Source organism: Gymnoscopelus microlampas (genome assembly GCF_963454915.1).
Source record: "Gymnoscopelus microlampas genome assembly, chromosome: 1".
In the NCBI taxonomy this organism is placed as follows: Eukaryota; Metazoa; Chordata; class Actinopteri; order Myctophiformes; family Myctophidae; genus Gymnoscopelus; species Gymnoscopelus microlampas.
This window is the reverse complement of record NC_139962.1, coordinates 15980125-15992345: the sequence shown is the minus strand read 5'-3', so window position 1 is coordinate 15992345 and position 12221 is coordinate 15980125. Positions and strand designations below refer to the sequence as shown.

Below are 12221 nucleotides of genomic sequence, written 5' to 3'. Positions count from 1 at the left end.
CCATGGTTAGCAAATGACATGTATTGATGCTGGTATGGTCCTTGTATTATCCATGTTCAATTAAAAATTGAAGGATTAAGGACAACAAAGGATTTTACCACTTTCTTTATTACAGTCGAGTATTCCATGGGAACAGGCATACACCATTTTCCAAGATAAGAAAAAACTTCCACTGAAACTTACAATATGTATATATTTATATCATCAGCAACTGGCACAAAGCAAGTGAAATCGGGCTCATTTATGGATAAAATATGCTTTGCAAATTAAAATAAAAAAATTGCCTGACTGAAAATGTGTCAATTGTACAATTGTATTGTGGTCCTGTGGGTTTGGGGGCACTGTGATGTACACAGAAGAGCTTTAGACCGTGGGCTGTGAATGGCCTGATCACAGGTAGGGTGGGATAGGGGGTGTTGAAGGTTTGGGGGGTTATGAGTTAGCGGTCTTACTGCTGCGTGTCCTCTCCTCCTCTTCATCGGAGGAATCTCCTCCGTAGGACACCAAACCTGAAAACGCCGCTCCCACTTTAGACTTCTTCTCACACACCTCCTCCTGCACACCTGAGGGCACAATCAAATGGAGAGACGAGAGAAAAGCAGAAAGAAGGGGAGATTCAAGAGAGAGGTAGGAGGACAAAGAGAGAGAGGGAGAGGGGGGGGGGGGGGGGGGGGGGGGCAAAAAAGAGGAAAAACAAAAAAAAAGAAACCCATTGTGGAGCCCCATGTTAGCGGTGGTTTTGAGTTGATCCACAGCCGGGGGGAGATATCAAATGAAACGGCAGCAGAGCACACATCCATAACAGGCAGGTCCAGGGACACATGTTGAGAGAGAAAACAAGGGAAAGACAGAGAACATATACAGGAAGAGCATGTTAGAGGGTTCTACCAGTTGGGGGATTCAAACAGGTCTCCATTACTCTCTCCCATTCCTCCATAGGCGGAGAGGCCATTTCACACACACAGACACAAACGACACCACTGAGGAGAATGACTGTCAAACTCAGGGTTAGAAAGTGCAAGATGGGTTACATACCCATCGGTGCGGCGCTGCTGGGCGGCCCGGCTGGACATTCCGTCACCGGGGCGGTGGTCTCTCTCGGCCTTTTGCGTGCAGCGGTGGCAGCGGGCATGGCGGGAGGTGGCGGCGGAGGCATTATGGGACGCGGCGGTGGAGGCATTAACACCCTAGAAGAGGACAAAGTAGCATTAATCCATTGAGGCCTGAGGTTCTGATTCTACAAAATGTCTTCTAAATCCTAACGTATGTTGCTATGTCAGTGGTTCTCAAACTTTTTCATGTCAAGGACCCCAAAATGTATTGGGCCACAGACCCCCATCTCAAAATATGTTGTTCCAGGGACTCCCAGAAGCAAAGATTTGAGTTACAAATGTTTGTTAAAAAAAAAAAAAAAAAAAAAAAAAAAAAAAAAAATATATATATATATATATATATATATATATATATATATATATATATATATATATATATATATTCAATATTTTCACAAATTTTAACGATTTCTCGAAAATATATTTTTGAATAGCCAGTGTAACAATGCTTTTTAACTCAAATAAAAAAATGACACAGATGCTTCTTCAGGTCTTAATGGGTTACGGGAATCTGTAACACAAAGAGATGCAGATATGCACTCGAAAAGGTGATGAAATGTATAAACCGACCTTTCTGTTCCTTTCTCCTCTGCCATTCTGGTGGCTGGAGGTGGAGACTTCTCTTTAGCTGGGGGCTCCGACAGGCTGCTAGTGAGCTAAATTAAGAAAAGATCAAAAATTAACCATCGACTATTAAGAGTGCATAGGCATATTTATTAGTAACGTGAAATGTATGTGTTGCGTAAGTTCAATACTCTGCTCACCTGCTCTTCCCCAGCCTCCTCTTGAAAATGACGCTTGGGACTTCCTGACTCAGGGGTGCTTGGTGAGGGTTCTTCGGGCGCCGCAGTGCCGCTGTTCCCAGGATCCTTAAGAGAAGAGAAGATGTTGCATGGATTTTGTATTGGGCTTTTCAGCAGCAAAACCAACCATAATTTTTTGTGTTGAATAGGCTTGTCACGGTGGGCATCATTACTGATAGCATGTGAGCCATATGAACTGTAACAGTGGTCTGGTATGTTTATCCCATACTACTGGGGTAAACTTGACATTGCAGTGGAACATTTTCCAACGCATTCTTTAGTTTGTTTTATTTCCAAAGAAGCCATTGCAGTGTTTTCCCCTAGATGGAGTTGTAGCAACTGGGATGAATTTGAAGAGTTGTCTTATGTACTTGCAAAGCGCCACCATGAATATTAAAGACCATATGAAAGAGAGGAGTGTCTTCCTTTGTTAGTGTGCATGCAAAATTTGACAGCTATCGGTCAGGCAATTTGCAAGATTAGCTGCGCACATACACAAAGAGACAGACGGGGGCAAAAAACATAACCTCCTCCTGGTCTAGTGGAGGTAATGATAAAATAACTTACATTTATTGTTATCTAGAAAGGAATCCTATCCAAATAATTGAATAAGTTAATATCTCATTTTCTGCAACGTTACCGTTCGATAATGACTTTAAGTGGCAGGAGTTTCACTTCGGCCAATACTAATCCTGAATCCGTCTAACATTGCTTGCTTCATTGCTGACATCTACCTGATACTTGTGGATGTTGTGCCGAGTGCTGACATCATCAGCTAAATACAAAGTGTCTCCTTTATATATGCTATGCTCACAGGTGTTTATTGACCTCTCTTCTACACATTTCAGGTACATATAGAGGAAACGCTGCATAGGATTCCATTCATTTCAGTACGGTATGAAAACCAACGTGCAGAGCCTTGAAACCTGCTTGAGATCGCCAATCCAACTCAGTGAATTCTAAGGTGCCTTTATTTTTGGTCAAACTTATCAAATCAATCCATACTTGCATTAGAATGCAATGATAATATAAGTCTAGCTGAAAACAGTCCCTGAAAAACAGATTGGTTTACAAACAAAAGTCAAACATCCATGACTGCAAAGATGTTTAACAAACATAATTTCAACCATTCAGGCATGGCTGGTAACATTTTAAGGAGAAAATAAAACCTACATCGAAATCTGAGTGAGCCGATAAGCCCCCCCCCCCCCAAACAAATGAATTACAAACTTGAAATGAAGCCATTAACAGGAACATTTTCTTTATGTACAATATATATATGGCCGATGCTGTAGATAAACAATGATATGTAATTATGTATTGATGAAATGGTCCTTAATGCATTTCTATTTTCTGTTACGCGCAGCACATTTAAAACCCCAAACTGACATATATATTGAATGTATACATTTGCATATGCAACACCATATGTGATGTGATCAATGACAGTAACGCGGTACAGTGCAAAGATTCCCCCACCGCAACAGCCCTAGTATTGAGAAAAGATCAACTGTGATAAATTGAGGTCACAGGATACATATGTCCAAAGGTATGTGGACACCCCTACTAATTACTGAGTTGGTGGATAATGGTCTGGGTCTGTTTTTCAGGGCTTGGCCTAGGCCCCTTAGTGTTATCTTAATGCGACAGGATACAAAGATATTTTAGTCAATTTGGTGCATGCAGCTTTGTGGCAACAGTTTGGGGAAGGCTCTCTAATGTTCCAGCATGACTGCATATCTGTGCAAGAAAAAGCGAGGTCCATTAAGCCATGGTTTGACGGGTTTGTTGTGAAGGAACTCAAGAGGACTGCACAGAGCCCTGACCTTAACCCCACTTAACAACCTTTGGGGGTGAATTGGAATGCTTATTGTGAGCCAGGCGTTCTTATCCAACATAAGTGCCTGACATCACAAATCCTCTTTTGCTCGAAAAAGAATGCATTCCCAGACACACTCCAAAACTTGTGGAAAGCCTTCCCAGAACTCCATACTAATGACCATAGTTTTGAAATGGGATGTCCAAGAAGCTCATATTAGGTGTGATGGGTCAGGTGTCCACATAATTCTGGCCATATAGTATTATCTTTACTGTGTAAACTCTTACCTGGACCAGATATGGGTGTGGTTTCCGAGGACACACCACAGGATACTGAACCATTGCCTGAGAAGATTGAGGGTTTGTCGACAGGTTAGAATGACTTGGGGGACCATTTGCATTACTCCAATAACCCCCGGCTCCTGGGTACGCTGAATAGCTGCCAGCATACCCATTCGCTGAGTAGTTATACCAGGATCCCTGGTTAGAGTAATTGCTATTAGGTTGAAATCCAGCTGCGTATGCTGAAATGAAAGTATAGAACATGGAGTTAATAGCACGTCTAATACTGAGGCAACACTCTGGGCTTTTTGAAAAACCCTTGACCTACTTATTCCAACCTATTGTTGAGTGACTACGAGACGTCAGGAGAGAATTAATTACCACAAGAAGAATGCATTTACGTGGCTAGTATCTGATATTGGGGTCAGCCTGTTGAGTTTGCCTGTTTAACAGGTGTAAAGAGATACTTACATTGGGTGGAGCCCGTAGCTGTGTAGATGGACACCATACGGGAGTGTTCAGCTCTTACCTGGGAAACAAGGAGAGGCGAAACGTTTAGGATTAGAGACAAGGATGTGACGTACATTGAACAGTTAACATTGTCGGTAGGTGCAGATCACTCTCAAACGTATCTCTGGAGATAAAGTGGTTCACGCTACCATATATGCTCTCGGAGGTGGGTATCGGTGACAACTACACAACTCAGTAGTTTCACCTTCTTGTACCTCCTATCAGATTGTAATGCAGGTCAGATGAATTCCACGACCTTATTTGGCCTGTGAGAAAATATCAACTTACAGTTTCCAGCAAACTCTCTGTGAGTTTCTTTGCCGACTCCAATCCAGCTGCATTTGGGTGGCTGTTAACAAACAAGTGACCATTAGACTTGGGGGGGGGGGGGGGGAGCAGTTAACCCATTGAGACCTGAAGCCGATTCTACATGTCTCCTAAATCTCAACAGTATTCTGAAAAAAGTATGTTTCTATATCAGTGGTGTTCAATCTTTTTCATGTCAAGGACCCCCACAATTATATGTATTTGGCCGCGGACCCCCATCGAAATATTTTGTTCCAGGGACCCCCAGAAGCAACTATTTGAGTTAAAAATGTTCGCTTTAAATATATATATATATATATATTCAAAGATTTGCACACATTTTCACGATTTTTCAAAAATAGCAGATCTACAAGCTCGTAGCGCGGCACTCACGGCACTCGGTGCCGCGCAATGAGCTTGTATATCTGCTATTTTTGAATAGCCCAAAGTGTAAAATAATGCTTTTTAGCTCAAATCTACAAATGACACAGTTCCAGGTCTTAATGGGTTAACAGGAGAGAAAATGCTTTATAGTCCAACTATACACACATATATGGTGGTTGAAATGGCTAGTCCAACAAATGCACATTACCTAATGTATACATAAAGCGGCTCGAAGGACTCTCGTCTTGATGCTTGTTCAATGTAGCCGGAAGTCTTTCCCCTGAGGAAGACTCGAGCCCCCGTCTCTGTCTGGATGTGACCCAGGTATGTACCGCCTGGACCTTCAACCTTCTCATTCACATTGAACGAGGGCAATGCCTGGTCCAACCCGACAAATATCTTTGTGTGCACAAAACTCTGAAAGACAAGGGAAAAAGTGACATCAATGTGACTTGAATATACAGTTTGGTGTTTAAAACGGCATGCAGCAACAGTCCCCCTGGCCCAGGAATTGTACCAGTAACTTACAGTCAAGCATCAGAGCTCAAGTGATACGCGCCGTAACCTCTCAGGCATCATCGCCCCCAATAGATTTTTACTGTTACTGTATATTGTACTGATAATGTCTGTATTGATACCGTTTTCACTCTTTGTCTATTTTGGGAGTTGTCTGCATTCGTTAATGTCCAACATCCTTTTTCATGGCAATACTGCACTGAATGATTCTGTATTTTTACAGATACTGCATATTGTATTGATACTCTATTGATAGGGTTTTTACTGTAGACTAGGCCATACCCGGTCGACGCATCCGTGGGGGGATATGAAGTCCCCACCGTTTGTAGTAACCTTGTGTCTGGTAATCCTTTTCTAGTCCCAGTATTATGTTGCTACCTTTTTTTTGTTAGGCTTTGCGTTTGTATTATTACTCTTAGTATCTTGTTGCTACCCTTAGCTGTATCTCTTTTTTGCTGCACTGCCATTGGCAACTGAATTTCCCCCACAGGATCAATAAATGTCTATCTTTAAAAATGAACGTATTTTGCTCATCTGCTACATTGTATACAAACATCCCACTGTTGCTTTTCTGTAGAAACATGACATTGTGCATGAAACCACAGCTGAAGCGCCACTAATAGGCTCTATGCACAGCAGCCATATTGGAAAGAAATTGGGCCTCTTCTTACTTCCTTCACAGAGTGTACAAATGGAACCAAATGGACCCTTACAGGTCCATTTGTACACTCTCAAGAGTTATGGGGGTCCTTGAAAATAAGACAGCCACTATGCCACACTAAATGGAACAGAGCCTTAATTAGTATCATTGGTAACACCTGTGAAGGAAGTAAGGAAGGGGCCCAATTCATTCCCAATATGGCTGCTGCGCATAGAGCCTATTGTTAGCTGTAGGGTGAAGTTGATCATGGATGCTGTGGCTGCTCTGCCTACCCCTGAATGTGGAGCTGCAGGTCGGTGGCCTGATGAGGAGTTGTTGCTGGACCGTGGCATCTGTGTTGGATTTGCAGGCCGAGGAGGTTGGGGGTAGAGAGTGAGAGGGGGAATCACAGGGACCTGCTGCCCTCCTGATGCGGCCGACATCCTCAGCACATCCTCCGAGATGATCTCCTTTATCCTCAGCACAGCCTCTGATGTCGCAAACAAGAAACACTGTTTGGATACAAGCAGCTACACTGACTCCGCAATAACTCTGTTAGCAGTGGATTTGGTAGTTAAAGTAAATCCACTTTCTATTAATAAAAGGGAATTGGCAACAGCATGCATGGCTTTAGGTCTACCATGCATGGCTTTAGTGTATTAGCCTACTTACAACCCATATTGTGAATTAACAGAGGCATAAAAATGTCATTACTTTTTATGCATCTGTACGTGTATGACAATAAACACCTTTCCTCATATTTTACAATATTCTATTGCATTATGGTCATTATACAAATTCTAAGACATTCAATTACAATTCTAAATTTCTTCTAAAAACTACCTTTACAATTAGTATACCCCACGGTCTAATATTGAATTGATTAGTTAGTATTAGCGGAGTATAGGGCCAGAGAATATAACAATATAACAAAATGGGATTTAACTGAACTTAACGGTTTTAATGAAAATTAACTGTGGAATAATTTTGAAACTAAAAACTTTAATCACAAATATTTTTTTAAATGTACTGAAATGTTAAGAACACTTAACAATACATGTAGAAATGCACAGGAGGTGAATAAAGAGAAGTGAAGAGACTTACTATTGACCTGCTCCTGGTTCTTTCCCTGGACATGTAAATATAAAGGCCTTTCTCTAAAGACAAAATAAATACATAAACACAAATACCACATGGACAACAACGCACAGCCAGACAATAAATTGTCCCACAATAAACTTCCAAACTAACTAGTTCTAATCATAAAAATAAATAAACAAGGTACAGTATGTAAGTACAGGCTGTGTAGAACTACAAGTGCTAAAATGATGTAGTAAAGAGGTTTTTAGCCAAGTTTACAGCAAATAGTACATACCCTCCTTTTCCCTTCTCTGTGTCAGACATGTAATGACCTTTTGTTGAGACTACTGCGCCACTGACTTGACGGATCTGGAAAGAAGGCATGACAAAATGATGTACACACACGTCAAGGGCTTCACCAAGATGATAAAAGAGATTTACATTTCAGCAACCTAGAAGACCATGTTTAAATTAGGACAAGAATACTTGGGCTTTATTGTAGTTTGGGCACCACAAACAATGTTAGGTATATTTGTATAACAGAAGCAACCATAAGTACTTTGTGTTTTAGATTTTATTTTCCCCTTCAATGTAGAACTACAATAAATACATAATAAGCATTTCTTCCATTTACCTCCTCCTGTGTTTTGCCTTTCGTGAGCAGGTCCCTACTGTTCATCGGTACATCATTGATGTCTACTTCTGTGACCACGGTTTCTTCTGTAGAAGAGGACATGGGCATACTTGGAGGGGCCTGAAAGGGCACATTTGAAATGACAACAAATAATATTATCACACTGGACACCACATATAAAAAAAGGTATACTACAAATTAACCACTTGCATCCATATTCTGGGGGGAATGTAGCAGATCTACAAGTTCACAACGCCGTGAGCTTGTAGATCGTCTATCTTTGCCAAAAGGAGTAATGTGGTGTAGTAGAGTGGGGGGGGGGAAAGAGCATACCAAGTACAAGTACAGTCTCAGGTCTGTTTTGGGCTTAAGTACCTTTGCAAGTAATGGTGGGGGGGTCAATAGTTTTCCTTTAGCATGTAGCATGGCGTTGATTTTGGCAGCCATTGCAGCGGCCATTGCAGCACCTCCCTGAGCCTCAGGTGCTGGTCTCTCCCCAGCAGACATGAAAGAGTCGGGCGCTGAGCTGTTGGGTGCTCCTGGTGTCCCAACGCCGCCTTGCTGCCTGCCATCCACTGTCTGGTTGGGCGGGGCGGGTTTATCCCACCGGCTGCTCAAGCACCTACGAATACAAAAATGGCATTATTGATCATGTAATAACAATTTGCATATTATCTTAAGGGCAACGCTTCGCTTATTCATGTGTGGGGAGTATCGACATGTCGACTTTTCAAAACACTAATAGCCTAGGGGTCTTGAATGTTTTTTCAGGCCAAGGACTCGCATACATGTTTTTGATAAAGCCACCCATGCAACTTCATAGAGGCTTTTTCAAAGCCAGCTCACAATATTTAGCCGATTGTCTCATCAATGTCAGTGGCCCGTTGAGAGATTTGAGACTAGCTTATAAGAATCCCACAGGTTTCTCTTTTAAATGCCTATGGGTTGCCTCCAAAAGGTGTGGCGCTGTAGCAGCATTGAGGAGTCATAGATTCATTTGAAAGCACTATCAGGAGTGTTGTGTAAATTGATCTTTTCACATTAAGCATCTTTGCTAATGGTTGGGTTCATAATGTGTATTTTTAGATTATTGATTATTGTATTGTTTTAAGGGGGGGGGATTCCTACCACAAACAAATATTTTGGTGATGGCGACCCCTCTGTTCTAACTCTAATGACCCCCTGGTGAAGCAAGCTAGCAAACTGTTGACGTTCATGAGTAACGCAACGTCAGCTGATTATTGATTGAATACTTAATTAACAGTTTGCAAAGACAAGCAAAGGGAAGTACAGTTCAATACAAGGTCTGTTAAGAGGATTTTAATCCCAAGAAAGCACTATGGCTTGTTTCCATTGGGGTTCTTTCTTTGTAGTCAATTCATAGAAACTAAACTGGTGGTGATCTAGGACGGTGTGTGTGTTGGCTGTTGGGTGGGTGAGTCTGGTCAACGTCGCCTTTCAACGCTTTGACGGTAGTTTTATAACCGCCCAAACTACACGAGCTCGGTACGCTATCTCTTTACCCACATAGACCACAGCATAGCGTCCCTGTTCTCCGCATGTCATAAATAGGCAAATACTAGCTGAGCTCAGCAAATACAGGCGAACATTCAATGAAAATAGTCGCACGAGCTTAATGTAGAGCGGCTATTTTCACTATTTAACAGAAGTATAAAGTTTTTTTTTTAGCTGTGTGTGGTGTTGTTGTGTTGTGATAAACTAACGTGCTAACCTCGTCTACTACTCTAACCAGGCAGGGGTACTTGAGGGAGTTCCAGGGGGTCCCCAGCTAAATGACGGGTCCATTTGGTTCCATTTGTACACTCTCAGAGTTAAATTAACATTGATTTTACAATATGAAGTGGGGTCCCAGAGATAGAAATGCCATTAAATGGGGGTCCGTAGCCTAATGCATGTCAAACTGGGGGTCCTTGAAATTAAAATGGTTCAGAATCACTGCTAGAGCCGTAAAAATCTTCTCTTATGGGGGTCCCTGAGGCATATCTTTTCAAATGGGGGTCCGCGGGCTAATAGGTGTCAATTTGGGGGTCCTTGACATGAAAAAGGTTTGAGAACCACTGATGTAATGTAAGTCATTAGTGTCCAGGCGGAGAAAGGCTCGCGCGACGGTAACAGACACAGAGTACATATTTACGTTGACGACTTGGCGGTGCGCGAGGCTAACTTTTTGATGCTAACGTTAGCTCACAATACTTGCCAGATTCTGTGAGAGAAACAAGCAACCGGTTCTAGGAAAACAAGCCCAAAAGAAGCGAACTGTGGGCCACATCATGATTTGATAAAAGCAGAACTACAAGCTCACAACGCGTCGCAGCTTGAGGATCTGCCATTTTCAAATACAATCTTGGGGGGAATTTGTTTAAAAATCTTGTATGGGTACAAAATATTTTAAAATGGGGGGGGGGGGGGTCGATGGACAAATACATAATTATTAATTTGGAGAGTCCTTGCCATGAACCTGTTTAAGAACCACTTGTTTAAACAATATTAGGAAACACGCCCAAATAAGCAACTACACTTTAGAAACAAGCCCAAAAAAACCGCAACCACCAATATTTACAAGCAACTTCACAGAAAAACAAGCCCAACGTCGCTTATAATAAGCGGACATGGCAACCTTGCTCACTGCATAGTTGCTTTCTCAACCCGCCCGTCCAGAAGCCAGTGGAAGCTCAATAAATAAATAAGCGGTGGAACTTACGGTGTTTGTCCAGTCATCCCCGAAGACATAGCACTACTACTATGGTCCGGGAGAGAAAGGAAGAATAAAAAACAATTAAACAGATAGTTAAAATGTGTTGCTTGGCACAGCGTTAGCCATCTAGCACAGCTTATCGACACACTGAGCGTTTCTTCTGACGGCGTGTCGCAAAAACAAGGCATCCAAATACCGACCGGAAGTTAAGGCATCGCGCGAGAGTTGGTGTCGCCGCCGGCCAAAAAGTTAGATCTTCATGACAGTGGTGGGAAAAGTACTCACATTTTTTTTACTTAAGTAAAAGTATCAATGCTGCAGTAGTAGAAAAGTAGAAACACTCTGTTACAAGTAAAAGACCAGAATTAAAAATGTACTTGAGTAAAAGTACAAATGTATTGGTATCAAAATGTAAAGTACCAAAAGTAGAGAGTAGGGCCCACTCATTATGCAGAATGTCCCCTTTTGAAAATAGCAGATCTATAGCTCACAATGCATGGCAAAACGATGCATTGTGAGCTTGTAGATCGGCTATTTTCAAATGGCCAAAAATGTATAGGGTTTAAGTGGGTAATGTATGTTTTGTAATAATATCAAATCAAAATCTAATAGTAAGTGGAGTAAAAAGTACAATATTTGTGTAGTAGAGTAGAAGTTACAGTACTGAAATTTGGAAATACTCCAGTAAAATAAAAAATACCTAAAAATTGTACTTAAGTACAGTATTTGAGTAAATGTACTATACTTTACACCACTGTCTACAAGTTGGCACGTTTCGAGATATGACCCGTTGGTAACCTGTAGATCTGTTATTTTTGGCCATTGACACCATTATGATAGAAGGTTGAATCTAATAGTTCTGCATTTTTCATTCGTTTTTATTTTTAATTTGTTTATTACTTTAGATTTTAGTTTTTAATGTACATTTTGTTTTAAGTAAGTTTTCTGTATAAAGTGGGTTCCTTTTTTATTTATTTAAAAAGGCTTGATTTTAGCTTTTAGTCTTGTCAGGGATAAGATTCAGAAAGGTCAGAAAAGGTTTTGTGTAATAAAAACATCATGTTACCATAACAAATGATACATTTTTGTCTACTTGGTCTGTGTCTCAGAGGAGGCAGGCTTTCTATTCCTTGAAAGTTAGCACTCTATAATAGATCTATTATAGATTGTTCTCGCATTAAAAAATAAAATAAATAAAATCTAGTTTGAAATGACCAAACCTGCCTACCGATGAAGTCACTGGTGGGTGGGTTTCTGAGGTGTCACAGCCCAACTCTGAGACACAGACCAGTAGACACAAATGGTACCATATTATGAGCATTAGTGAGGATTATGTTAGTATTACATTAGTCTTATTAACTTTTAACTATAATTATAGCTAACCTCGTTGGTTGACCTCCACATGAACCGGCATCCACAA

At 41.2% G+C, this 12221-nt stretch overlaps 1 protein-coding gene across 1 annotated transcript; it reads right to left on the bottom strand.

Moving 5' to 3' along the window:
- Positions 1–90: 90 nt before the first annotated feature.
- LOC311055001 (KH homology domain-containing protein 4-like) lies at positions 91–10960 on the bottom strand. The gene is made up of 14 exons (XM_084071063.1): positions 10808–10960; positions 8461–8707; positions 8086–8205; positions 7747–7820; positions 7476–7528; positions 6665–6861; positions 5424–5632; positions 4814–4874; positions 4487–4544; positions 4022–4257; positions 1877–1981; positions 1683–1768; positions 1036–1187; positions 91–563 (listed from the first exon to the last, which is right to left on the bottom strand). The coding sequence occupies exons 1-14, from the start codon at positions 10834–10836 to the stop codon at positions 433–435; spliced, it is 1758 nt and encodes a 585-aa protein (XP_083927189.1). The 5' UTR covers positions 10837–10960; the 3' UTR covers positions 91–432.
- Positions 10961–12221: the final 1261 nt, after the last annotated feature.

Excerpts from the sequence above, each read along its gene's own strand:
- LOC311055001 (XM_084071063.1), bottom strand. The coding sequence starts at position 10,836 with ATGTCTTCGGGGATGACTGGACAAACACC. Across the intron at positions 8,206-8,460 it reads CCCCACCATTACTTGCAAAG|GCCCCTCCAAGTATGCCCAT; the intron begins GTACTTAAGCCC and ends GTGCCCTTTCAG. Across the intron at positions 1,982-4,021 it reads CACACCCATATCTGGTCCAG|GATCCTGGGAACAGCGGCAC; the intron begins GTAAGAGTTTAC and ends TCTTCTCTTAAG.